Source organism: Mesoplodon densirostris, chromosome 4 (genome assembly GCF_025265405.1).
Source record: "Mesoplodon densirostris isolate mMesDen1 chromosome 4, mMesDen1 primary haplotype, whole genome shotgun sequence".
Classification (NCBI taxonomy): Eukaryota; Metazoa; Chordata; class Mammalia; order Artiodactyla; family Ziphiidae; genus Mesoplodon; species Mesoplodon densirostris.
In genome coordinates this window covers 94,722,084-94,748,503 of record NC_082664.1, presented here as the reverse complement: position 1 = coordinate 94,748,503, position 26,420 = coordinate 94,722,084, and the positions used below count along the sequence as shown (strand labels likewise).

Sequence of the window (26,420 nt, the reverse complement as noted above, 5' to 3'; positions counted from 1 at the left end):
TTGATAAATATTGCCAAATTGTCCTCTTTAGAATTTATATCAATTTACCCTGTCACAAGCAATGTACAAGAGTGCCTGCTTTCTCCTACTTTCACCAACACAATGTTTTATCAGTATTTGATTTTTGACAAGAGTATGTAAAAAGTCACTTTGCTGTGCAGCAGAAATTAACCGCAACATTGTAAATCAACTATACTTCAGTAAAATAAAAAAAATTTTGTTCTTTCCTGTTTTAAAAAATACTTATTTATGGCTGTGTTGGGTCTTAGTTGCAGTACGCAGGATCTTTTGTTGTGTCGCTCAGGCTTCTCTCTAGTTGTGGCACGTGGGCTCTCTAGTTGTGGCGCGCAGGCTCCAGAGCACACGGGCTCAGTAGTTGCAGTGCATGGGCTCTCTAGTTGCAGAGTGCAGGCTTAGTTGCCCCACAACATGTGGGATCTTAGTTCTCCGACCAGGGATCGAAGCCACATCCCTTGCATTGGAAGGTGGATTCTCAACCACTGGACCACCAGGGGAGTCCCTCTTTCCTTTTTTTATACAAGTATTTGTGGTTATTAATTTCCCTCTGAACACTACTTTAGTTTTAATTACATGGATTTTGGCCTGTAGTGTATTAAAGTATCTTTATTTTTGTTATGTCAATTTAACTGGTTTTTTTTTTTTTTTTTTTTTTTTTTTTTTTTTGCGGTATGCGGGCCTCTCACTGTTGTGGCCTCCCCCGTTGCGGAGCACAGGCTCCGGACGCGCAGGCTCCGGACGCGCAGGCCCAGCGGCCATGGCTCACGGGCCCAGCCGCTCCGCGGCATATGGGATCCTCCCAGACCGGGGCACGAACCCGTATCCCCTGCATCGGCAGGCGGACTCTCAACCACTTGCGCCACCAGGGAGGCCCTGTTATGTCAATTTGAATATCCACATTGAACCATGAGTTTTTAAGGAAGAACTTTAAAATTTTGAAGCGGTTGGGACTCCCTCCCCCAACCTTTATTGTACTTTTAATAAAAGAATAGATTTGTATATACACTAATATGTATAAAATGGATAACTAATAAGAACCTGCTGTATAAAAAAATAAATAAAATTCAAAAAACAAACAAAAAATCCATCACTACTGAAATTACAAGTTATTTTTTCTTGTGATGAGAGTTTTGAAATTCTATTCCCTTAGCAACTTTTAAATATAAAATAAAGTATTATTAACTATAAAAACAGGGGCTTCCCTGGTGGCGCAGTGGTTGGGAGTCCGCCTACCGATGCAGGGGACACGGGTTCGTGTCCTGGTCCGGGAAGATCCCACATGCTGCGGAGCGGCTGGGCCCGTGAGCCATGGCCGCTGAGCCTGCGCATCCGGAGCCTGTGCTCCGCAACGGGAGAGGTCACAGCAGTGAGAGGCCCGCGTACCACAAAACAAACAAACAAACAAAACAAAATGAAACAAGAAGAATAGATTTGTATTATTTCTACTTTTTTGGAATTTATTTGGGTTTTCTTTGTGGCATAATATGATCAATTATTGTCTGTGTTCCAGGGTCCTTAAAAAGAAAGCTTATGTATATTCTGTTTTCAAGGTATAAAATTAGCTGTATGTCATTTTAGTTCTACCTTATTAATTATATTATTTAGGTCTTCTATTTCATTATTTATCTTTTATCTATATTATCTGTTTGGATTAAAGAGGTTAACTAAAGTGTTCTGATAATTTCTCTCTCTCTCTAGCTCCTATATAGCCTGAAGTCTTCATTTTATGAGTATTGATGCTATCTTGAGGTGCATTGATGTTCACAGTGGTTATATTTTTATTATGAATGTGCTCTTCTTTGACTCATTTAATTCTCCTTGGCCTGGATTCAGCCTTATTTAATATCAAGGTCATGTCTCCTGGTTTCTTTTGATTTGCATTTGCCCACCTCTTATTTTCAATATTCCTAAATAACTTTGTTTTAGCTGTGCCTCATGTATAGCAGAGGGTTGGATTTTGCTTTGCATCCAATTTTTTAATAAGTGAGTTTGGGCCATCTACATTGGCTCTGTTAAATATTTTAGGTTACACTTTGTGTCTTTATAATTTTTAATAATTCTCTGTATGGACTCTGCTCTGTGTGTGTGCTTCTCTTGTAATATTTAGGAAAGTATTTTATTGTTTCTCTAATGTATACTTTCAAGAGTTTATACAATACTCAATTCTTTTTTCATAAGCAGTGTCTATCAATTTCCTAATACGAAAAATGGTAAAATTATTATATTTGTCCTTCTTTCCCTCATATTTTCCTACTACTTGTATTAATGATGCTTCTTAATCTTAAATATACATAGATTTCTCTTAGTTGGTTTGAGTTTTTAAATGATATCTTCTGACCTTCAGATACTAAAATGAGGAAATCAGGATCTTCTAAATTTTTATCAGTCTTTTCTACATAGTCAGTGTATATAATATATACATTTTGTTTTGCCATCCTAATCTATTTCTTTTATATTTAGTTCTTCACTTAGAGAGATTTGGTGCTTACCACTAACTGCTCCCTTTCCCACTGTTTTTCCAGTTATCTCTTATTTGGCTGAAGTATCCTCTAGTTTCAAGACGGGTTCATGAAAAATATCTGTTCAGAACTATCTGTTGACTTTATATTTGAATGACAGTTTGACAGGCTGTAATCTCTTTAAGTCATAGTTTCTTCCCTGGGCGGGGTTTAGGGAAGTCTAAAGCCAGTGTGTATTTTACTACTTACTAGTGAGTTGATCATTTTTTCCCCCTTATGTGTGGTTGTTTTCAAACTTTATTACATGAACAAAACAATCTGTGATTAAATAAGTCTCTATGATTCTGGGATAAACACAACTAATGGAGTATCTTCTATACTGGTATGTCTTCTCATATACTTGGATATATAAGTATTATATTTAAAATATTATTCTGTGATCTCCAAGACAGAGTGTATATTAAAAGTATTTTCCCATTAACTGCCCTTGCAAAGACATGATCACAGGTCTAGTGCTTTGAATAATAAACTTTTAAAAGTTAGAAGTACGTTTTGTGCTTTTCAGAAGTCAGTGAATTAACAGAGATCTTATTTAGTATTGGATTATCTACTATTTTGTTCTGTTCTTTATTGAACCCTATTTCTTTCATCTTGTTTTTTTTTTTCAGTCAACAAATTTTTAAGTGGACAGTAAACTATTATTAACAATGAGCACAATGTTGTACTGCAGGTCCCAGAATTTTTTCACTTTGCATGTCTGAAACTCTGTAATTCTCATTGAACTGCAATGCCCCACTTCCCCATTCTTCTAGTCCCTGGAAACTACCATTCTACACTCAGTTTCTGTGTATTCTACTACTTTAGATACCTCATATAAATGGAATCATGTAATATTTGTTCTTTTGTGAGTGGTTTATTTCACTTAGCATAATGCCCTCGAGGTTCATTCATGTCATAGCATAAAGACAGGATTTCTTTTTTTAATGGCTGAATAATATTCTGTTGTATATATATAACCACATATTCTTTATTTATCTGTTGATGGACATTTATGTTGTTTCTACCTCTTGGCTATTGTGAATAATGCTGCAATGAACACGTGAGTACAAATATCTCAAGATCCTGATTTTAATTCTGTCATTATATTATGCAGTAACTCTAGTGAGATCAGAGAAAGTACTCTGTAATCAAACACATTAATATTTTTATAACAGAAAATATTAATTCACACTAAGCTCTTAAAAGTCTATAATTAGGCACATACCATTCCAGGTCAGATATTGCTGCCAAAATGAGTTCAAGTCAGGTCAGGTTTTGCCATCAAGTACGTTTTGAAAAAACTTTCAGTTTTCAGGGCTTCTTTGTATTTTGGAGTTGAAGTAAACATTTGAGAATCTGTACATCCATTGGATATTTTTCTTTCCCATATGCTTTTGGAAGGTTTACTGCTCTGGTGATGAAGGTTTACATAGCTCTGAAATGAGAAGATAATATTTAACGGTAATGAGGAAACAGAAAGCCATTTTAGTGCCAGGCTTTTGAGGCTGAAAAATCATACAAGCACTAAAAATACTTAGAGGAAGTGTTTTTGAATTTTAAAAGATTGTTGTTGGAATGAAGTCTACAGTTTCGTTGTTGTTGTTGTTCTCCTACAGAAAAAAGAGGCTGTGGGTTTCTCAGTCAACCCCCAAGCAGGCAGAACATTTCAATTTTTTGACCACCATCTGATGGAATCCATTAAAATGGGTGATCCCAAAGTGCATGAATTCCTTAGGTTACTTGCACTCTGCCACACCGTAATGTCAGAGGAAAATAGTGCAGGTAAGTGCAAAGTGTGTCTGAGTAGTGAGCCTTGTTTTTTAAATCAGTATTGATATTTTTATTAAAAATGTTTGGAATTGGAAGGATTTTCTAATTCAGAATATAGCATTGCAGGAGGGGTTTACCTATCACTTAAAGGAAAAGAAAAAGAAAAGAAATAGGAACAACAAAAAGATGAGGGCCTAGATATGCCAGTTAAAGGGGATGAAATATTTTTTATGATTGAACACCATATTTGACTGTGAGCTTCCTGGTAGGCAGGACAATCAGAGAAACACTCTTGAGCCACTTAGCTTTCGCTATTAACATGCATATCTAATAGATGCGGATAGCCATCAGGTATATGCTTAGAATGAATTTTCCCAGTAATGGGACAGATTTACACTGATAGAATACTTGTGTTTAGTCCCCATTATGAGCAAGTTCCACACTACCAGGATGGTTGTTCAGAGCTCAGAGTTCACAGAAGAGAACAAAATCACCTGGGCCACTTTAATATTGAAGCAATGAGGCAGGTAGACAGTGGATGGTGAATTGGCTTCTCGCTCCATTTGGGCCCAGTCTACTCCATTTACAAGTTTTATTTCTTTCTACTATCACCTGTTGGGTGAAAATTACCACTCAAGTAATTTCAACTCAAAAGTGAAATATATATAGTCTGCAGACTGTATATATGTATATGTGTGATATATATATGTATGTGTGTATATGCATATGTACATTTGAATATATGTTTTCTTTCTCTATATATATTTTTTTCTTCTTTTTTTCTTTGTTGGGACTACATTCAAGCCATAGTTTTGTCCTTGATGATGCTGGACTAACTCATTCCTCTGATTTTAATTGCTGTGAGGATTCACATAATTATATTTATAACTTAAACTAATATTTATAATACTAATGTATCTGAGGATAGCACAATGCCTTCAAATAAATTTCTTTTATCTCTGACTTTGAGTTTATTTCATTTTTAAGGCTCTATTTTATTTTAATAGCTATCTTTTTATTTCAACATCATGATATTTTCTTAGATCTCTTTGAGGATATTAATTATTCTTAATTTGAAGTCTTCTTTTGTTTCCTCTATTATGTTTCATTTTACGGAATGTTGTTTTTTGAGTTCTGTGTCTAACTTTCATGTTGTTCTCAAACGTTTGATGGTTTGTGGTTGCCTGTTCCTACTTGTGTTTGAGAATCCCTGTTTGCCTCTTGGTGAATGTAGGTTCTGATTACAGTGGCCTGTCTCCCAAGATTGTGGGGAAAGGCACAATACATAGATCGTCCTTTGGGTATGGGGTTCCCCTCTCCTGGAATTCATATGATACCTCGGTTTAGCTATCTTACTTTTTCAGATCTAGTGCTAGGAGTCTGTGCCAGAACCCTAATGTGAGACAAAGTTATACTTAAGGTCTGGGCTGGAAGAAAATATTAGAGTCATGGAGTTCCTTTCTGTCATTAATTTATTTCTCTTATCCTTGTGGAATTCTAAAGCTACTTCTGGCTGTTTTCAGCTTTGGTCTACAGCCCCAACATTCAAATCTTAAAAGTTTCCTTAGGTGGATTGTGTACTTTGTGTAGAAGAACATTTTCAAGGTTTCATCCTGGGGCAAATGTCACTGCAGCCTGCTGTTCAGAGTAAGCTGGCAGGAGGAAGAGCCCAAATGGTCTGGGAGAGCTGAATGGAATTCTTCAAATAATTTTATTCATGGTACTTCCAAGACCACTTCTGCTTTTCTCATTTGTTGACTCTGATTTGGAGACTCTTTGGGGGTTGCTCTGACCTCTGTATTGATTTTCTTTTTCAAATGCTTTGAGCTGTGTTTTTCTCCTTTCTTATTTCTTCATTTATCAAATCTACTTTTTATCTTTCAGACGTTTCTCAGATTTCTATTTTACTGACAATATTCATTCTTTTTTTCTTTAAACATCTTTTTTGGAGTATAATTGCTTTACAACAGTGTGTTAGTTTCTGCTTTATAACAAAGTGAATCAGCTATACATATACGTATATATATCCCCATATCCCCTCCCTCTTGCATCTCCCCCCAACCCTTCCTATCCCACCCCTCTAGATGGTCACAAAGCACCGAGCTGATCTCCCTGTGCTACGCAGCTGCTTCCCACTAGCTAGCTATTTTACATTTGGTAGTGTATATATGTCAATGCTACTCTCTTACTTCATCGCAGCTTACCCTTCCCCCTCCCCGTGTCCTCAAGTCCATTCTCTACGTCTGCGTCTTTATTCCTGTCCTGCCCCTAGGTTCTTCAGAGCCATTTTTTTTTTTTTTAAGGTTCCATATATATGTGTTAGCGTATGGTATTTGTTTTTCTTTTTCTGACTTACTTCACTCTGTATGACAGACTCTAGGTACTTCCACCTCACTACAAATAACTCAATTTCGTTTCTTTTTATGGATGAGTAATATTCCATTGTATATATGTGCCACATCTTCTTTATCCATTCCTCTGTCGATGGACACTTAGGTTGCTTCCATGTCCTGGCTGTTGTAAATAGAGCTGCAATGAACATTGTGGTACATGACTCCTAAAGGGAGCACTGATTTTCAGTTTACCTTTATACTGAGAGAGTATCCTTTCTGGGGGCTCAGTTTTAAGAGATCGTCTCCCATTAAACTTCTTTCCCTGGCCTGTGTCTTTTCTAACCAAAGCCTTGAGAGACTGGAAACCAATGAGCAAGTTCTCTTGGTTTAGAAAATGCCCTTCATTTATTCCATATTTTTTTTTCAGTCTTTGACCTGAACAATGACTGCTTTCTGGCCAGTCCTGGGTGCATTCAAAAATATTTAAATGTTTTGTCTTTATGGAATATGTAGCTCTTTGCAACAGAGGAGGTTGATCCTGGCACCTACTCCACAGTGTTGCCAGAAGTGGGAGTTATCATATCATTTCATGGGTAGATCAAGAAATTGCTTTGGGCTTCCCTGGTGGCGCAGTGATTGGGAGTCCGCCTGCCGATGCAGGGGACGTGGGTTCGTGTCCCGGTCCGGGAGGATCCTGCGTGCCGCGGAGCGGCTGGGCCCGTGGGCCATGGCCGCTGGGCCTGCGTGTCCGGAGCCTGTTCTCCGCGGTGGGAGAGGCCGCAGCAGCGGGAGACCCGCATACCACAAAAAAAAAAAAAAAAAAAGAAATTGCTTTAATTTTTTGAAATTTTGAAAATTAATTTATGCCTGTTGTAGCAGGTGAAACCATACAATACAAAGATTTATAAAGGCAGAGCTAATAATTTCTTCCCTGAATTTTGATTCCACCTCTACAGGGGTAACCAATGTTAACATTTGGTGTGCATACTTTCACACTTTCTATTTGCTCGTATATATATGAATATATGTAGATGTGTAAGTGGTTTGTTTTTAACAAGAAGGAATCATAATATATAGATTAATATGCAACTAGTTTTCTGAACAATTTATCTTGGACATTACGATAAATCAGTAAATATGGATCTAGCTCTGCCTACTTTTTCTAATTTATTTTTACATACAAAGGTAGTACAATTTTATATAGAAAGGCTTACTTTATTCATGATGGTTTTAAAGTATACTTTTATGTTTTTTCCCCCCATTTCATTCTTTTCCTCTCTTCTCCCCTCTTACCCTCACTCCGACACATACACAATACCAGATACCAATCATTAACATCCTGGTTTGATTCCTTACATTTCAAGGGATTTCTTGTATGCGTTCTCATAAAATGGTCATTAGTAGCAGACTGAAGAGGAAATTGGAATGTCTGCTCTGTCACTCTGGCTGTGTGATCTTGCAAAAATCACATAATATTTTCAGTCATAGTTTTCACCAGTGTAAAATGGGAGTACAGGCATACCTCATTTTATTGCCTTCACATATACTGTGTTCTCTACAAATTGAAGGTTTGTGGCAACCCTGCATCGAGCAAGTCTGTTGGCACCATTTTTCCAACAGCATTTGCTCACTTTGTGTCACTATGTCACATTTTGGTAATTCTTACAATATTTTAAAGTTTTTCATTATTATTATATTTGTCATGGTGATCATGGTGATCAGTGATCTTTGATGTTACTATTGCAAAAAGATTATGACTCACTGAAGGCTCAGATGATGATTAACATTTTCTTGCAATAAAGTACTTTTTAATTCAGTATGTACATTCTTATATATAATGCTATGGCACATATAATAGACTACTGTATAATGTTAATGTAACTTTTATATGCACTGAGGAACCAAAAAAATTCATGTCACTCGCTTTATTGTGATATTTGCTTTATTGCAGTGGTCTGGAACCAAATGTGCAATATCTCTGAGGTATGCCTATAATAATTTTAATAATCCCTAGCTCATTGCCATGAGGATTATGTGCATTAATATATATAAAGTGTTTTAGTTTGTGAAACTTTCATGGCACATTTCTAGTCACTGAAAATACAAAGGTGTGGTCTCTGCCCTAAGAAACTTTCAGCAGAGTAGGGAGGCAGGCTCAGGAATGAGCCTTTTCCTGTAAGACGACAAGGGTTCCAGTGGTGGTATACATGGTGTCCTGTGGATCCACAGCACAGGCACCTGGTCACCTGGTTGGTGAGTGGAAAAGGTCTGATTTCTAGAGCTGACACTTGGGTTGGGTGTTATAGAATGAGTTGGAATTGGCATTGGTGTTCTATGAATGTTATTATTCTCAGTATTAATACCTTTGTTTCTTTTCCTTTTCTTGTTGTTATTTAATCCACCTGTTTCTTTTCCTTTTAGGAGAGCTGATTTACCAAGTTCAATCACCTGATGAAGGGGCTCTAGTGACTGCTGCAAAAAATTTGGGGTTCATTTTTAAGTCTCGGACCCCAGAGACAATAACAATAGAAGAATTGGGAACACTAGTTACTTATCAATTGCTTGCCTTTTTGGATTTCAACAATTTCAGAAAAAGGATGTCTGTCATAGGTACGGTTCATGGCTGAGAGTATTTTTGATCTTTTGATAGTACTATGGTTATATGGAAACTTCTCAAGGATGATTTTACTCTTGGTTATGTGCTGAGAGTTGTGATATTTATTAACCTTTGAACTTCTGTTATCCTCAACTTAGCCTCAACTCAGTAGTGGTGAGTATAACTAACATGTAACAAGTGCTTATTGTGTGTCCAGTACTGGTCTAAGTGCTATACATGAATGAACTGATTTAAGTGTCACAACAACCCTACAAAGTAGGTACTATTATTTTTATGCCCATTTTAAAGATAACAGAACTGAAACAGAGAGGTTGAGTAACTTTCCCAAGGTCACATAGCTTGAGATAGAATAGCTAGGATTTAAACCTAGGAGGTCTGACTATGAAGGAAGGTCATTCACTACACAGCACTGGCTCAGGATGAGTTCCTGAATTACTTGGCACATGCCAGTTATTGTTGATATTGTTGTTTTGTGAAAATCATCATCAGTCTTCTCATTATTTTCCATTTACTCTGTTCACTTGCATTGCTGGAGATGATCACCCATTATTGAATTTAGCACCACAATGAATCCATGCTTTCCTAAGTCAGTGCTAACCCTCAGTGCTGCATCAACGTCCCTCTCATTTTTATTTTCCTCCTTTTTCCAGTCCTTATAACAGGTGTTCTAAATCTTTGCCCTTTCCTCAAGTCCTCAACCTTGCCATGAATCTCCTTTACTCTTGGAAGCTAAATTCATCTGCTATTTCTTTAAAAAAAAGAGGCCCTCAGAGATGCACACTATCACCTTACCCATTTCCCCATCTTCCTCCTTCATCCCCAAGCTATAACTTTACTCAGTCTTTTTCCTGATTCAGAGAAAAATTCCTCTTGCTCCTTTTCAATGCTAAAGATTCTACCTCTTCCCATCCCTTTTCCTTCCCTGCTTGCTCCTTATTCTTCATCACTGGCTCCTTCCTTCAGCCTGCAACTCTGTCATCATCCTTTTTCCTTAAAGATATTGTTCATGTTCTGATCTCCACTGATTTTGCCACCCCATTTTTCTTCTTTCCATCACAACTTAATTTTTCAAGATCAGTTTTTGATCCTTACCTTGATTTCTCTTTTCAGCCTATTAGGGTCAGTCTTCTGCTTCCACTGTTCAAAAAGAAATACCTTCTCAGAAGTTTGCAATCACCTCATAACTGCCCAATGCAATAGCCCTCCCTCTCTCTTTCCTTCTTTCTCTCTTTCTTTTTCTTTCTTTCCTTTTTCTTTCTCTCTCTCTCTTTCTTTTCCTCTCTCTCCCTTTCTTTTCTTCCTTCCTTCCTTTCTTTCTTTCTTCCTTTCTTCTTTTTTTCTTTCTCTCTCTCTCTTTCTCTCTTTCTTTCTTTCTCTCTCTTTCTTTCTTTCTCTCTTTCTTTCTTTCTCTCCCTCCCTCTCTCCCTTCCTTCCTTTCTTTTTCTTTCTTTCTCTCTCTCTCTCTCTTTCTTTCTCTCTCTCTCTCTCCCACTTCCTTCCTTTTTTTCTTTCTATCTATCTAATATCTATCTTCTACTATCATCTCTCTATCTTTTTAAACTTAGTGATATTCGGGACTGTTGACCTTCTTCTCTTGACACTCCTCTTTTGGCCTCTGTGAACTCGCTGGCTCCTGGTTCTCCTCTTGTCCTGTGTTTTTGTTCTCAAGCTCCTTTTCAAGCTGACTATTCTTTGTCCCACTCTTCAGTGTTGGTGTCCTTTTCTCTTCTCACTTCCTGTGCTCTCCTTGGATAATCTTGACCACTCACATGGTGGTAGCTATTGCTTATATTCTGTGTCCTTCCCATATTGTTCTTCAGTTTCAATCTCTCTCTGAGGTCCCCACACACTCTTTCAGCCTTCTCCTGGATTCTGCCACTGGGTTGTACTACAGTTACCTCAAATTTTGTATGTCTAATATAGAACTTTCTTTCTCACAACTATTCCTCTTTATGTAGTTCTTATTAAAATTGTTAACTGCCTTTTGCTATATGCCTGTGTGAGTGCACTGAACACTTTACAATGAATTATTTTATTAAATTCTTGTGATAGTGTATTACCCCCAATCAGGAGATGAGGCAATTAAGGCTCAAAGATTTTAAGTATCCTGCCCGAGATTGTCACACAACTTGTTACAAGTCCAGTAAGATGCAGAGGAAATATCTGAACCCAGGTTTCAAATATTTGAACATCGTTCTCCAGCATCTAGCCTCTTAATCCCTATTGTAGCTCACTTGCTTTTGATACTTCCATCTCCTTTGTGCCCCTAGGCTAGTGATTCTGAAACTTCAGTTCCCGTCAGAACCACCAGGAGGGCTTGTTAAAATGCAAATTGCTGGGCCTAGGCCCTAGAGTTTCTGATTCAGTAGGCCTGGGGTGAGGCCTAAAAGTTTGCATGTCTAACAGGCTCCCAGGTATTGCTGATGCAGATGCTGCTGGGCGGAGAACCAGTCTGGGGACCATTGCCCTGGACTAGGAGATCCTCAAATACTACTCATTATTTTCCCCTGAGATACTCTGCTACTCTCTTCATTCAGGCTTCAGCATCTCTTGCCTTGTCTATAGGATCCTCAGTAGTCATCCTGTTTCTAAGTCTCTCCTCCTCAAGGCAACAGAGTAATCTTTCTAAAAATAGCCTCAAAAACCCATTTTTATCATAAAAGCCTACTGTGCTTTTCTCCTAATTCCCAGTGCCACTCCTTTAGTTAAGCCTGTCATCACTGCTTGCTTATATTATTGCAATATCTTTAAACCTGTTTCCCCTTAAAAGAATCCTCTATGCTGACATCAGGGTATTCTTTTTAAAACATTGGCCTGATTTTGCCATCACCAGCTTAAAAAATCTTGCTGGTTTCCTAGAACTTAAAGGATGTCCTTAGCACGACATTCAAGATTGTTTGCAATCTGACCTCAAGCTGCTTTTCTTCCACTTCCTGAAACTATGTGCTCCAGCCTCACTAGGCCTCACCATTCCTGGCATGCATTGTGCACTTTCACACCGTTTGCATGTACTGTTTCCTCCGCCTAGACCTTTCCTTTTCTCTTCTCTTCTTGGAAGACTCATACTCATCTGGTAATGTCTGATTCAGGTATCACCTGTTCTCTCAATTCTTTTCCTACCCTCCGAATAACCTCATTCTCCTTTGTTCCCCAGAGCAGCTTGTTCATAGCACCAGTGTGATGCCAATCCCGGGATGCTCACGATTTTCTGTTATTAGAGTGGTGCTGCCTGAAGGCAGGAGCTGTGCCATAGTCTTCATAAATTACTCAGGGCCAAGCACAGAGCTTAGCACACAGTGGGTTCTCTATGAATGTTCATTAAATAACATTTAACCCAACACCTTGTAACTTATGAATATCCTGATCATCATATTAAATCAATTTTTACTCTGAAAAACATGTGTGTATATGTAATAGCAGGGCCTTTGGTCTCTAGCTGCTAGAAACTAGCTCTGGGAGATTGCTCTCAGCAGGAACCAAACATCATCTGAGGATGTTTATTTATTTATTTTTTTGACAACAGGCTGTAGGCAGTCACTATCAGTGTTAATGATGAGCACATATGCTGCTCTGGGTGTTGGCTTAATGTTGTATCAGCCGGAACTATCTTCTATTTACAGCTTCAGGGGAAGTGTTATTGATGTTGGGTTTGCCCAGAACTGGTTTCTCTTTGCTCTGAGGGTGTTGACAAAACCTAAGATTGCTACACAGGGAAACTTTCAGCTTTTCCCCAGTGTTGGTCACCATTACAGGCTATGGGGAAATCACAGCCTAACCACAAATATCGGATGTTTGCCTTAATGGATCCCATATGAAGAAAGGTAATGTTCCACCACAGAATGCATGGAGGCTTCGGGCTTTATTTCATTTCTGTTTGTTTTTTAATCAGGAGGAATTTGAAAGAGAGACTCCACGAGGGTAGACAAGTCTCTGTTTGATAACAAGGTTGAAAAACAATGTTAGCCTCATGATTGTCACAGGGCTTGGTTGGGCAACACCCCAACCTGAAGGCTCAGACATTTGTTGCTGCTGCTGCTGCTCTTTCTCCTCCTCCCCCTCTTAGGTCTTCTCCTCCTTCTTCGAGGTTTTCTTTTTTTGACAGTCATTCATTGAATCATGAATGTGTAGTTTAAGTACCAGTGGTACTTTCATTCTGGGGCAACAGCCCTGATTTAATCCAGAGGTATCTAAATAAAAATAGATTTCTATAAAGAATTTTGTCAGAAGGTATAGAATATACTATATTGATAAGCATGTAAATCTCAGTATGTAGTTTTGGAAGGATTAATACTACTAATTATGTAAATAAAAATACAGAGATAAAATTCAAAGATAGTTATTAATAGGGGCAAGTGGCAGATAATTATTAAAGAAGAATAGATTACAATAGCTCCTTGTAAAGCCCTTAGAAGATCTTTACATAAAGGTTTCTTAACTCTAAACCTTTTAAGGATTATCAAAGTACAAATCACACTGACATGTGACAGGCATTTCTCTATGTGGATGTATGAACAGCCACCCAACTGAGATATAACAAAGTAGAATTATTCATCACCCTTCACAGTGTTGCTATTGTATTTACCCTTACAGCATAAACCTGGAACCATTTCTGACTTTCTTCTTTCCTTTGTATCACAAAGGCATAGCTGCTGCTTTCAATGAATTTTGCATAATTATAATTCAACTCAATCAAGCAAATATTTATTAAGTACCTACCATGTTCCAGGAACTTGAAACTAAAGGAGAATGTGAAATTGAAAAATGTATTTTGTGGTTGCATCCAGGAGAAAATGGTGAAGCAGGATAGGAAATAGGCTAAAAAGGGGCCGGATGATCCCCGGATGATTATAACATGTTTATGACATGTTAAAGAGTCCAAACTTGATCTAAGGGCAGAAGAAAGCTATTGCGGGATTCTAAGCAATGGTGTAAAGATGACTCTGGCTGTATTGCAGAAGAGTTTGGAGGGAAGGAGTAAAACCATTTAGGTTAATGTGATAATCTAGGCAAGAGAGAAGGTGTCAGAGAGAAGTTCTTGGCTTCAATTGGATGTATGGGTGGTGAAGGGAGGAGCTTTGAATGATGGCCAGATACCTGATTTGGGAGACTAAGTGAATGCTGAAGCTTGTTACTATTTTTTTTAAGACTTTTTTTTTAATGTGGACTATTTTTAAAGTCTTTATTGAAATTGTTTCAATATTACTTCTGTTTTATGTTTTAGTTTTTTTTATGGCTGTGAGGCACGTGGGATCTTAGCTCCCTGACCAGGGATCAAACTCGCACCCCCTATATTGGAAGGTGGAGTCTTAACCGCTGGACCACCAGGGAAGTCCTGAAGCTGGTTATTAGGACTGGAGACATAGGAGGAGTAACTAGTCACTGGTGATAGATAACATGTCCAGTTTGAGTTTGATGTGCTTGGGCACATCTAAGAGGAGATGTCCAGTTGGTAGTTGGATGTACAGGCAGGGAGCACTGGAAATGGATTTAGGCAGGAGATACACATTTGAGAGCAATCATCCTGTAGATGAAAACTGAAGCCATAAAAAGAATGTGACTGCCCAATGAGAGTGTGAAGGATGGGAGGAAAAGTCAATCCTGGGTAAATCTCTGAAGAACACCAGTATTTAAAAGACAGACAATGGAAGCAGATTCTATAACTAAAAATGTATGACCTTTGTCCAGGCTCTGCCCACATGTTATCTTGAACATTTAAAGCTGCTATGTTATTTTTAATTTATTTTTAAAAGCTAACTTCTGAAATGACAGAGATTTTATTAGCCTAGAGATTTCCTAGCAGAAGTGACTATAAGCCTTGAATGAAAAGGGATATAAAACTTGCTGAGCTGCTAAAGGAAATGTTTATTGAGTAAAATTAAACAGGATTCCATGAAATTGGGTTTACATAAACTCAAAATTTAAAGGGGCTAATGCTGGGTTAAGGGAAGGCAGCAGATATGGAAAATCTTTATTAAATCAGAAAATTGTAGAGCTAGAAAGACCTTAGAAGTTAGGTTGTTTAAACATCTCCTTTTCACAAGTAGAAACTGAGACAAAGAGATGGTGAGGGATTTTCACAAATCAAGATCGGTCTGTGATTTCCCTAGACCAGTGGTTCTCAATGAGTGGTCTGGGGAACCCTAGGAAAACTTGATAGTTTTTCAGAGGCTGCACAAGGACAAAAATATTTTCATAATAATACTAATATTTGTCTTTCAATTTTTTTTCTCATGAATATATTGTGGAGGTTTACAAAAGCCACATGACATATGATAATACAACAGGTTGAATGCAAAAGCAGATATGAGAATCCAACTGTATTCTATTAAGCCAGACATTAAAGAGATCTGTAAGGGACTTCCCTGGTGGTCCAGTGGTTAAGACTCCACACTTCTAAAGCAGGGGGTGTGGGTTCAATCCCTGGTCTGGGAACTAAGATCCCGCATGCCATGTGGCATGGCCAAAATAAATAAATAAATAAAATAAAGATATCTGTAACCATATGAAACAATGCCCCTCCCCAAACTAAGTGTTTTTATTTTGGAAAATATAGTTATTTTTCATAGAATTGTTATTTATGTAAATATATAATAGGTTTATTGTTATAATAATTATTCTTTTGGTAATATTACAATTAATGTCTTAAGACTATTGATACAGTAAAATTTCTCAGTTTGAATTTCTAATGTGGTAAATATTGATAGATAGAACCTATATGGAGTCCTCATGAAGTTTTAAGAGTATAAAGGGGTTCTGAGACCAAAAAGTTTGAGAACCTATATTCTACCTTGGACTATAAGAAATAAACAGCCATAGAGAAGTCATACTGGCAAATGTGGGATATATACACTTTGCCTTTATAGCTCTGGTAATGGGAGGGAGAAAATACGGGGGAAATTATTAAATTGGATTGTTGTATAAGAAAAGAAAGAGACAGACTTTCCTAGGATTAAATGTTCTGGAAATTATAAAAGTTGACCATGGGTCTTAGAAGAGAAGACAAGCCCTAGACAAATTCCAATAAAAAAAAATTTTCCAGGGTACATTACATCTATTCAAGCTAGGAGGAAATTGGATTAGATTAAGTGTTGACTAAGGGTCATTAAAGATTAGAGGAAGTGAGTAAATCATAATTCAAAGAGTCAGGTACCACAATATTCATTGAAGCGCTATTTGCAATAGCCAGGACATGGAAGCAACCTAAGAGTCCATCGACAGATGAATGGATAAAGAAGATGTGGCACATACATACAATGGAATATTACTCAGCCATTAAAAAAAAAAAACAAATTGAGTTATTTGTAGTGAGGTGGATGGATTTAGAGTCTGTCATACAGAGTGAAGTAAGTCCGAAAGAGAAAAACAAATACCATATGCTAACACATATATATGTGTGGAATCTAAAAAAAAAAAATGGTTCTGAAGAACCTAGGGGCAGGACAGGAATAAAGACACAGACATAGAGAATGGACTATGGACTTGAGGACCCTGGGAGTGGGAAGGGTAAGCTGGGAAGAAGTGAGAGAGTGGCATGGACATATATACACTACCAAATGTAAAATAGCTAGCTAGTGGGAAGCAGCTGCATAGCACAGGGAGGTCAGCTCGGTGCTTTGTGACCACCTAGAGGGGTGGGATAGGGAGCGTGGGAGGGAGACGCAAGAGGGAGGGGATATGGCGATATATGTATACGTATAGCTGATTCACTTTGTTATAAAGCAGAAACTAACACACCATTGTAAAGCAATTATACTCCAATAAAGATGTTAAAAAAAAAAGATTAGAGGAAGCAACCTAAGTGTCCCTCAACAAATGAATGGATAAAGAAGATGTGGTATATATCTTGTGGTATATACAATGGAATACTGCTCAGCCACAAAAAAGAATTAAACTTTGCCATTTGCAACCACATGGATGCACTTAGAAGGTATTATGCTAAGTGAAATAAGTCAGAGAGAAAAACAAATACTGTATGGTATCACTCATATGTGGAATCTTAAAAATACAACAAACTAATGAATATAACAAAAAAGAAGCAGACTCACAGATATAGAGAATAAACTAGTGGTTACCAGTGGGGAGAGGAAAGGGGGGAGGGGAAATTTAAGGGTGGGGATTAAGAGACACAAACTATTATGTATAAAATAAGCATATATTGTACAGCACAGGGAATATAGCCAATATTGTATAATAACTATAAATGGAGTATATCCTTTAAAAATTGTGAATCACTATTTTGTACACCTGTAACACATAATGTTGTATGTCAACTATACTCCAATTAAAGAAAAGATTAGAGGGAAAAGTAATTTATTGTACTATGTTATTTATATTCCTTTAAATCAAGCTCTAAACTTTGTATTCTCTTAAACTAATAGTAGTCAATATTTATGTTCATCTGTTCTGAGGCATTCTATTTTTAGAGAAAAGGTATAATTCAGTGGAAAGGATGTAATAATCTTTGACTCGATGAAGCTTGTGAGGGTCAGTGTTCAGACCATGAAGTTGTGACACAGGCAGTTGTCCTAGATTGTATCAGCCCTTCAGAAATAGTAGGGGAGAAATACATTGCTATGTCATTCATTCATTCAATAAATCATTAGGTGTCTGGTGTCTGCCAAGCTGTAAAACCAAGCCTGCAAAGGTAGGCTTAAGGAAAGATTAGCTTAAAGAAAGATTTGTCTGACAGCAATATGTGCAACAGCCAGGGGAGGGCACAAGGATTGGAGATGAGGGATTGGAGCCTAGTCAAGGCTGTCATTCCCAAACCTGAGGGGCAGGTTAAAAACACAGCCCTACTAATACAGACTTCCAGTAGGAAGAAGATAGAAACTTTAATTTTGAAAGCCCCCTGTGAAGTGTGCTTGTAGCCAGGATTGTGACCCAAGAATGAAAGGGCTTTTCCAAGGAGTAAAGGGGGTGAAGAAACATGTCAGCAAGGACTGCGAACTAATGCATAAACCATGGCTTTGAATGGCTAGAATTCCATATGGAGATGATTTGGCATGACACTGATAGCTGATTCCTACAGTCAGTCTTGAATTTCACATTAGGAGACAGGCAAAAAAAAGCTCTCAGTTCTGCTCAATACAGAAGGCTTAATTTAAATGTATCAGCCCTTCAGAAATAGTAGTCAAGGAAAATAACAAGGTTGTACACATCAGAATGAAAACACTTTTTCCTGTAGATGGAATATTTCTAAGTTAATAAAACAGGAGTAAAGCCAGGTGACTTGGGTAATGACCTTTTAACCAACAGCACTGAATATTTTACTACTGGCTAAAACATGCCCATTTCCAACTTGCCTGGCTAGAGCCCAGGGACAGTCAAGTTTTGATGGATTTCACTGAATATAATCTACTTTCCCAACTTTTTTTTCAGTTCGAAACCCAGAAGGACAGATAAAGCTTTATTCCAAAGGAGCAGACACTATTCTGTTTGAAAGACTTCATCCATCCAACGAAGACCTCCTGACCTTGACATCAGACCATCTCAGTGTAAGTGCCTCTGTCATAAGGTTAGCACGGTGGCCCTTTGGCTGCTTCCTGTGGTTAGGTCTTATTTTTAAAATATCAGTTAAATGATCTGACTTCTGAAATAGAAAGCATGTGAAGAACGGTTCCACAGGAAACTGTGCCAGTGAATGTTTAGAAGCTGGCACGTGGACCTACCCCCTACCCTGCTGAGAGTCTGGTCGGTCTCACCGCAGGTGGATTAACACACAGCAGCTGAGAAGTAGCCACTGAGTGTGGGCTCCTGAACTCCAGCCAGAAGAGTCAAGACCCCAAGGGAAACCTGCTCTAACTTCCCTACAGCTGGGGACTGTTTCACATGGGTGACTGGACTGGTTTAGGGAAGAGGAACAGCAGGAGGGTTGCTTTCCCTTGGGTTCCGATGTGTCTGGTACTAATGGAATCTCTTATGGTTACTTTATATGGTGAGGGGAAAATAATCTCTGTAGCCAACTTTCTCCTCTAAGGGTTCTTTTATTCAGGTCATGATGAGTCACTAGTGTTCCCTAGGTTGAAGTTACCAAATGCATACATCCTAAGACTATGCATAGTTTCTTTCCCAAAGGTTTGTAAAGGGAGCAGGGATGGTCTTTGGCACACCTTTTTTTTTTTTTTTTGCAAAAGAGTAAGAGTCTATGAATTAATATGAACATTATCTGATTTAAAGCTGAGATTCAAGGCTCTCTCTATCTGTTTGAGGTTCTGTTTAACCCAATATGAAATTTAAGGGCAATTGCTCAAAACTCTTATTTCCTCCTTGGTTTCTCTCCTTTAAAAAGCTATTGAGGAGTGGGATAGGGAGGGTGGGAGGGACATGCAAGAGGGAGGGGATATGGAGATATATGCATACGTATAACTAATTCACTTTTTTATACAGCAGAAACTTTCTAACACAACTTTGTAAAGCAATTATACTCCAATAAAGATGTTAAAAAAAGATTAAAAAATTTTTTAAACTTCCAAAAAAAGAAAAAAAAACAACTATTGAGGATTCATTTTCTTTGCCAAGCCCTATATTTAATATAAAACATTCCCTGACTCTTTAAACAAACAAACAAACAAATAAAAAAACTCTGGCTGACTTTAAGTTTAAAGAATGATGGTTTGGTAATATGGGTTACAAACATAGCTATTGTTTTTGTCTTCCCAATAGAGCATTCTTGATTTTCTTTTAATCTGTTCCAGAAGGCTAGCATGGTCTTTTTAATTTTTTTTTTTTTTATGGAAACAACATTGGAATCATAAGTATTTGATTTTGCCATTGCTCAAACACCAAGGCCCTGGATTTTCATACTAAAGTATGGGAAGCCAAATTTGATCTTTTTATATTTCTATGCAAAAGATTTATTTTCCAGGTAGTATCAGTTTGACTTGCTTTCGCTTCGTTCACTTTATTCATTTTGACTTCTAAATTCTGCGGTTTTAAATTTATATTTAATTATTGATTTTTGAATTGTTTAATGATAGGAAACGACCTTGTTCAAATGTTCATTTAGAATTCAACTTGTGTTTCATGCACTAATTAAATAACTTAAATCATCTGTCCCCTTTTGTAGGGTCATCTTAGAGTTGATTCACTGCTGTGCAGAACAAAGAGAAAGGCACTGTAATGCCCAGTGGGGTTGCAAGGGAGACGCAAGAGCGAGGAGATATGGGGATATATGTATACATATAGCTGATTCACTTTGTTATACAGCAGAAACTAACACACCATTGTAAAGCAATTATACTCCAATAAAGATGTTAAAAAAAAAAGTTAAAGTCAAAGAAATGTTTGTGCAAATTAAGAGGATAAAAGATCCTTATAAAGGATCTATAAAAAGGATCTATAAAAGGCAGTAACTAAATTTTCAGATCAGTAGGGGACCCAGTGGTGGTCTTGGAGGAGGGCTTGTACAATGTGATTGCAATATCCAAAGTGCTACCAACTGCCTACGAGATAAATTTGGATAATTTTTCTCATGGTCTCTCTGGGCTAAACCACATCACTGCAGTATGCACTGACTTTTCTTTCCATTTACCTAATTAGGGTGTGTCACGGTTTAATATATGCTTGATTGCAAACCTGTGTCTGTCTCATAAGCCAGAACACAACAGAGAAGACATGCTCTGTGGCAATGCCCAAAGGAGCAGAAATGGCTATGAAAATGCTTACAGTGTAGAAGCCCATAAAATGACCACTGGAGGCCTAGGCAAAGTGGGAGGTTTTTAGCATTTCCCCAAGCATTCGCATTCAACATATGTTTCTAGCTATTGCAGCTGTGTGAAAGAAACACTTAGCAACTACCAGCCTCCTATTTTTATTTATTTATTTTCATGTTAGAAGGATAAAAGCACTAGAGGTATAATTTAAGATTGTTGGCTTCCTGAGACACTAAATGAAGAGTATGATCCTCTGATAAATTTGACCTATTATTAAATACTAACTCCAAAGAAAATAGTTTCTAGAAAAATAATGATTTTTAAAAATACTAACTGGACTTGACTGTCTCTTTAAACTTTCAAACAGTTTTATTAAAATTGGGCTTTAATATAGCAAGAAAAGATTTACAGAAGTTCTAGGATGAAAAGTAAAAGTCAGCCTCCATTTCTAGTACTACTTCCCAGAAGCGAACATTTATATTAAACTTTTCTGCCTTTCTCTCACTTTTCCCCTAGAGTTATTATTATAACTTTAATTTATATCCTTAAATTTCTATCACCTGACACCTATTTATTCATCTATTATTGAATAAGTGTACTTTATTATGGAAAATTTCAAACATAAACACAAGTAGGACAGAGTTAATTTTAGATGTGGCTGTATTATTAGGAGGAAGGTGACAAGATTTTGGTGAGATGTCATGCTGCAGCCCCTTGAGAGAGCCTCCTACCTTTGATTTGAGATCTATGGCTCCTCTGAGGGTCCTTTCTTCTCCCCTAAAAGCCGAGGGCCATAGGCCTTGAAACAGGCTGGGTCCCTCACATTGTCAGCAGTGCTTTCTTCAGGCAGAGGATAGGTTAGAAACCAATATGTTGCTTCAGATGGTTATCTCAAGTCATGGGCACCATCGATCACCTCTCAACTAGGACCCTTCAGAAGGCATTTTAGCAGTCTTAAGGGGGAATGCTAGGTCCCTTGAATGTTTCAACCCAAACAAAACACAAAATAAAAATATCATCTCCCCTTTCCAAGGGAATTAGAAAGTTGGAGGTCAGGATGACTAAGTAGTGCTCTTGAGATAAAATGAATTTGAGTGCAAAACTTCTTACCCATTATTGTCGTTGTTGTTTTATTGCTGTGATTATTGTTTTGGGATGGTTCCTAAGTCTCCATTTGTCCTGGCAGGAATTTGCAGGAGAAGGCCTTCGAACCTTGGCCATCGCATACAGAGATCTGGATGACAAGTACTTCAAAGAGTGGCACAAGATGCTTGAAGATGCAAACGCTGCCATAGATGAGAGGGATGAACGGATAGCAGGGCTGTATGAAGAAATCGAAAGGGATTTGATGGTATGAGTTTAGAAGCATGATGGTTTGTGTTTACAGAAGGGATAATATGTGTTTAGAGATCTAGCATGGGAATAATCCATTGGCTAAATCATCTTGCACACAGCAGATGTTACTCTTTCAAACAATGAATCATGCTTTATATGTTGACTTTGAGCTTGCCATATGTGGCCAGAGGATTATTTCTATTAACAGTAGCTTATGCAATTGGAAGTCCCCCAAGAGTAGAAGGTAGTAGACTCCCTAGTCTTTGTCAGCCTCTGGTATGTCATGTTTTGTTTGATGTTATATGTGTGTGTGTGTGTGTGTGTGTGTGTGTGTGTGTTTTCCTCCATGCTTTATAACCCACCTTTTTAGAGCAGGGAAACTTGCCATGAAGAGTGGCGCTCTAGCTGTAAACCATCCTAGACCCATGAGATTCTGATGATATCTGTACTGTCCAGAGTGTGATATATTCTAGAAACAACTCTTCCCTGAGGCCCTAGTGGCCAGGATGCTTAGCTATTGTGAGGCACTAGGGAGCACACCTTGCTCATCTTTGGATGAAATGTTGCACAAGAACCTTCACTTTTTAGTTTATGGCATCTGATGGTTTGTTAATTTAAGAGAATGGCTCTACTTTTTCTGTGATCCTGACTCTGAGATGAGGGCTCTCCTTTGTACCCTTCCATATTAATATAACTGGGGGATTCTGAAGTCCTTAGAAGTCCATATTATCATATTATCCTAATATGTTATCTGAGCATATCAGATCCCTCATGTAAATTCTAACTCCCAGGATCTCTGCATTAATTGGAATGCCCATCAGTTGCCTTGATTAGGGAACCTCCTTCTAGGGTCCTTCCCAGCCCACCTCTGTACATAATAGGATACTTGTTATATCAGTGCATCATACTCTCCATCTTCATGTCCCTTGACCTCTGAACTCTGTGATTGAAAGCTGTGGATGTTATGGGTATTTTTTGCATGCATTAACGTGAGGTATTCTTTTTTAATGAAGCTACTAGGTGCAACTGCTGTAGAAGATAAGTTACAAGAGGGTGTTATTGAAACGGTTACAAGCTTATCACTAGCCAATATTAAGATCTGGGTCCTAACAGGAGACAAACAAGGTAATCTGAAAATAGATGATGATGTTTTGACAAGGGGGCAATAATTTCTGTGGTAAAATTTTAATTAACCAGAAAGCTTAATTAAGGAGACATTTCCCCAGTCCTCCGCATAGGAAAGAGTTGAAATACAAAAAGGAAAGCTCATATATTGCAAGAATTTACTCTCAAACTAACAAAATATCTTCTATAGTATACCCTGGGGCCAGTTGAGTTTCAGCTCAATTGCCTCTTAAAAATAATAATTATACCCATAGGCAACAATGGTATTAAAAATGTTGAACTATTGGTTTGTATGTGCACTGCTCCTGGTTAGGAGAGGGAGTGGCACAGCTCTGAAGCAGGACATTGGAGACCTCAGCATTACTTCTTTAGTTTCTTCAATGGTAGGAAGGTTTTGGAATCTTAGAGGAGGGGTAGGCTTTGGAGAGGCTCAAGGAAGCAGCTGTTTATCAGCTGGTATGGAAATATTTTGGTATTTTAACAACTACCACAGCTGTACCAGTGCAACCTGGCTGAATTTCAGGACTGCCCATGCAGTTGTACAAGGAGAGCTGACCCACTTTCAGGCATGACAATATGCCAAGTCATCAGAGAAAGAGTCATTACGTTCAGAATACTGTGTTTCCTAAGAAAGAAAAGGGGATCAATACATTTTGGATCTATTGCTAGCAGTGGTTAAAACAAAAATGATTTTCTGCTTGGCCATCAGTGTACCAGAAATATTCAGTTAACTGGCACACACGTTTTTAAGATTCTATCTAACTTTTTTAGAACATTGGAGTATTTGCAGATATGATAAATCAGTTGTCTATATGTTTACTCAAATCACTGATTACAAAAAATAAACCATAGAGAGTCGAGCTCTGTGTTGTGTTATTAGACTTCCTAGAGTTTGATGTTGATCAGTGGGTACAGCTGTTCAATTAGTTATGAATATCCACAAGTTTACTGTTTAGCTTTCATTTCTGTGGTTTCTACAAAGGACATGGTGAGGTTTTATCAATTGTCTTCCTTGACTTAGGACAAACCTAATGATTCTATAGAATTCGCTGAAGTCTAACGACTCAGTAAAATTAGAATCAGATGATTATATTGCAGATGAAAGGGGGTACTTAACTATCCTAGGCTCCATTTCTACAAAATTAGAGGAAGGACTGGTCAATATCATGTAATACTCCAGTTATCTAGTAGCAGCAGTCCTTGTTTTCTTTGAGGTGATAGCCAAATTCCAAATTTCTATTCACTTAATGGAAATATGGCAATGTTGCATGTGGAAGAACTAAAAAATTTTGTAAGATCATTTTTTCTGTTCAACTGAACATTTTGTGAGATTTTTTTTTCAATTTGTCTATTATATCAGATTGTATTTCAGCTCTCTAAAGGCAGTATTTGAGACTTCTGGTAAAATTTTTTAAATGGATACATTTTACTAATCACAAGATCTTGGGGTACTATTTTCATGAATACTCATTTTGGGCATCAAAAAGATTTTTTTAAAAAACTCGATGAGAATGCTGAGGATTCACAGATGTTGCTATTTCTCCATGGATTTAACAAATCTTTGAATTTCTCCCTGGGCTTCTTGTATTTCATCACCGATCATGCTCTCTTTGAAGTTAAGGAGGCCTGTAGGCTATAAGGAAATAGAGCAAGGGCCTCAAAACTTTTATGAAAAGGTACTTATGTTATTAAGTAATGTTCTAACTGAAGTCTGCTTTATTATGTATCAGAAACTGCCATCAATATTGGCTATGCCTGCAACATGCTGACTGATGACATGAATGATGTGTTCATCGTAGCAGGGAACACAGCCGTGGAGGTCAGAGAAGAACTCAGGTAAGTGCTAGAGGAAGGAGGAAAGGAAGAGAGGGAGGGGGAGGGGAAAGGAAAATCTGATAGTTGAGAAAGAGGAAAATCCCCTTTGAAGAAGAACATTTCAAAAGTCTGCCTAAGTATTTCCCCAGAACTTCAAAAAGTGCTGTCTTACAACAATTTTTGCTTGCTGGTGCTCGTTGGAGCTTCTCTAAACTCAGCCCACTTTGGGTCTGGCCAAATGGCTTAGAGGCCAACTGCTTTGCCGCTTTTGCTACAGTCTCAAGGGGCTAACACAGCCACCTCAGCAGAGCAGTGGGGCATGATGGGCTTCCTTCACGTGCCTCCGTCGTTTAACTTTTGTTCCTGAACTTTGAAAAGAAAGGAAGCCTTAACTGTCAGCACCCCACTTGATACTTACGGATGAAATCTCCCAACTTTTTTACATTGCCTTACTCACTGTAGAAAACGGCTATATCATGCTGGTTAGAAGCTATGACTGGAGACTGCATATGTATTTGCCAGATCAAAGTTGGGAAATCTCATGACATACTTGACATACATGACATACTGACATAATTTTATTATTATTATTTCTATAAGTTTAACAAGAGAGTCCATACGGTCTATTGGGAAAATATTAACAATTTATTTAATAATTAATAGTAATTAAATATTTTACCTCAAGAAAATCTTTTTCTTTAAATGACTTTTTGTTTCGGGGGGAATTTAACTCTTGCTGAAGGAGGATAGATGTAAACAGATCGAGATTCTAGCGAGCCTATTTCTAAATGCTTTGAGATAGTGCCTGGGACCCTATGGTAAGCAGTAGACATGTATTGTCTTGTTTCATTCTCAAAGCAACCCAGTGGAAAGCATTATCATTATCCTTGTTTTACAGATTAGGAAGTTGAAACACACATAGGGTAAATAATGTGCCCAAAGTTTCACAGCCAGTCAGTGGTTCAGCTGGGGTTGAATCTAGGCAGCCCCAGAGCCTGTGCACCCACTCACTTGTCACGTATCTCTCTAAACACACCTTGGGTGTATTCTTACTCTCTTTAAATAGCTAATATAAAAAATGCAGTCGTTGAGGCATATGGCTGCTTCACTTGAGGTAAGACACCAGGTTAGCAACTAGAGCAGAATGGATTTCAGGGAGAGACAGCAGGTGTAAGAGGAAGAGTACAGACTCTGTGTTAACTGGAGCCAAGTTGGAATCTTGTCTTCGTGCTCCTGACTGGCTAAGTGACTTTTG

General features: G+C 37.9%; 1 protein-coding gene across 6 annotated transcripts in view; it reads left to right on the top strand.

Moving 5' to 3' along the window:
• Positions 1-26,420, top strand: part of ATP8B4 (ATPase phospholipid transporting 8B4 (putative)) — a 267,404-nt gene that overhangs the window by 182,356 nt on the left and 58,628 nt on the right. For all 6 annotated transcript variants that reach the window (XM_060096819.1, XM_060096817.1, XM_060096815.1 and 3 more), the window contains 6 exons: positions 4,133-4,298; positions 9,041-9,229; positions 18,618-18,733; positions 22,077-22,241; positions 23,239-23,350; positions 25,081-25,186. In XM_060096819.1, the coding sequence (XP_059952802.1) occupies positions 4,133-4,298; positions 9,041-9,229; positions 18,618-18,733; positions 22,077-22,241; positions 23,239-23,350; positions 25,081-25,186 (854 nt within the window). The remainder of the gene's footprint in view (positions 1-4,132; positions 4,299-9,040; positions 9,230-18,617; positions 18,734-22,076; positions 22,242-23,238; positions 23,351-25,080; positions 25,187-26,420) is intronic.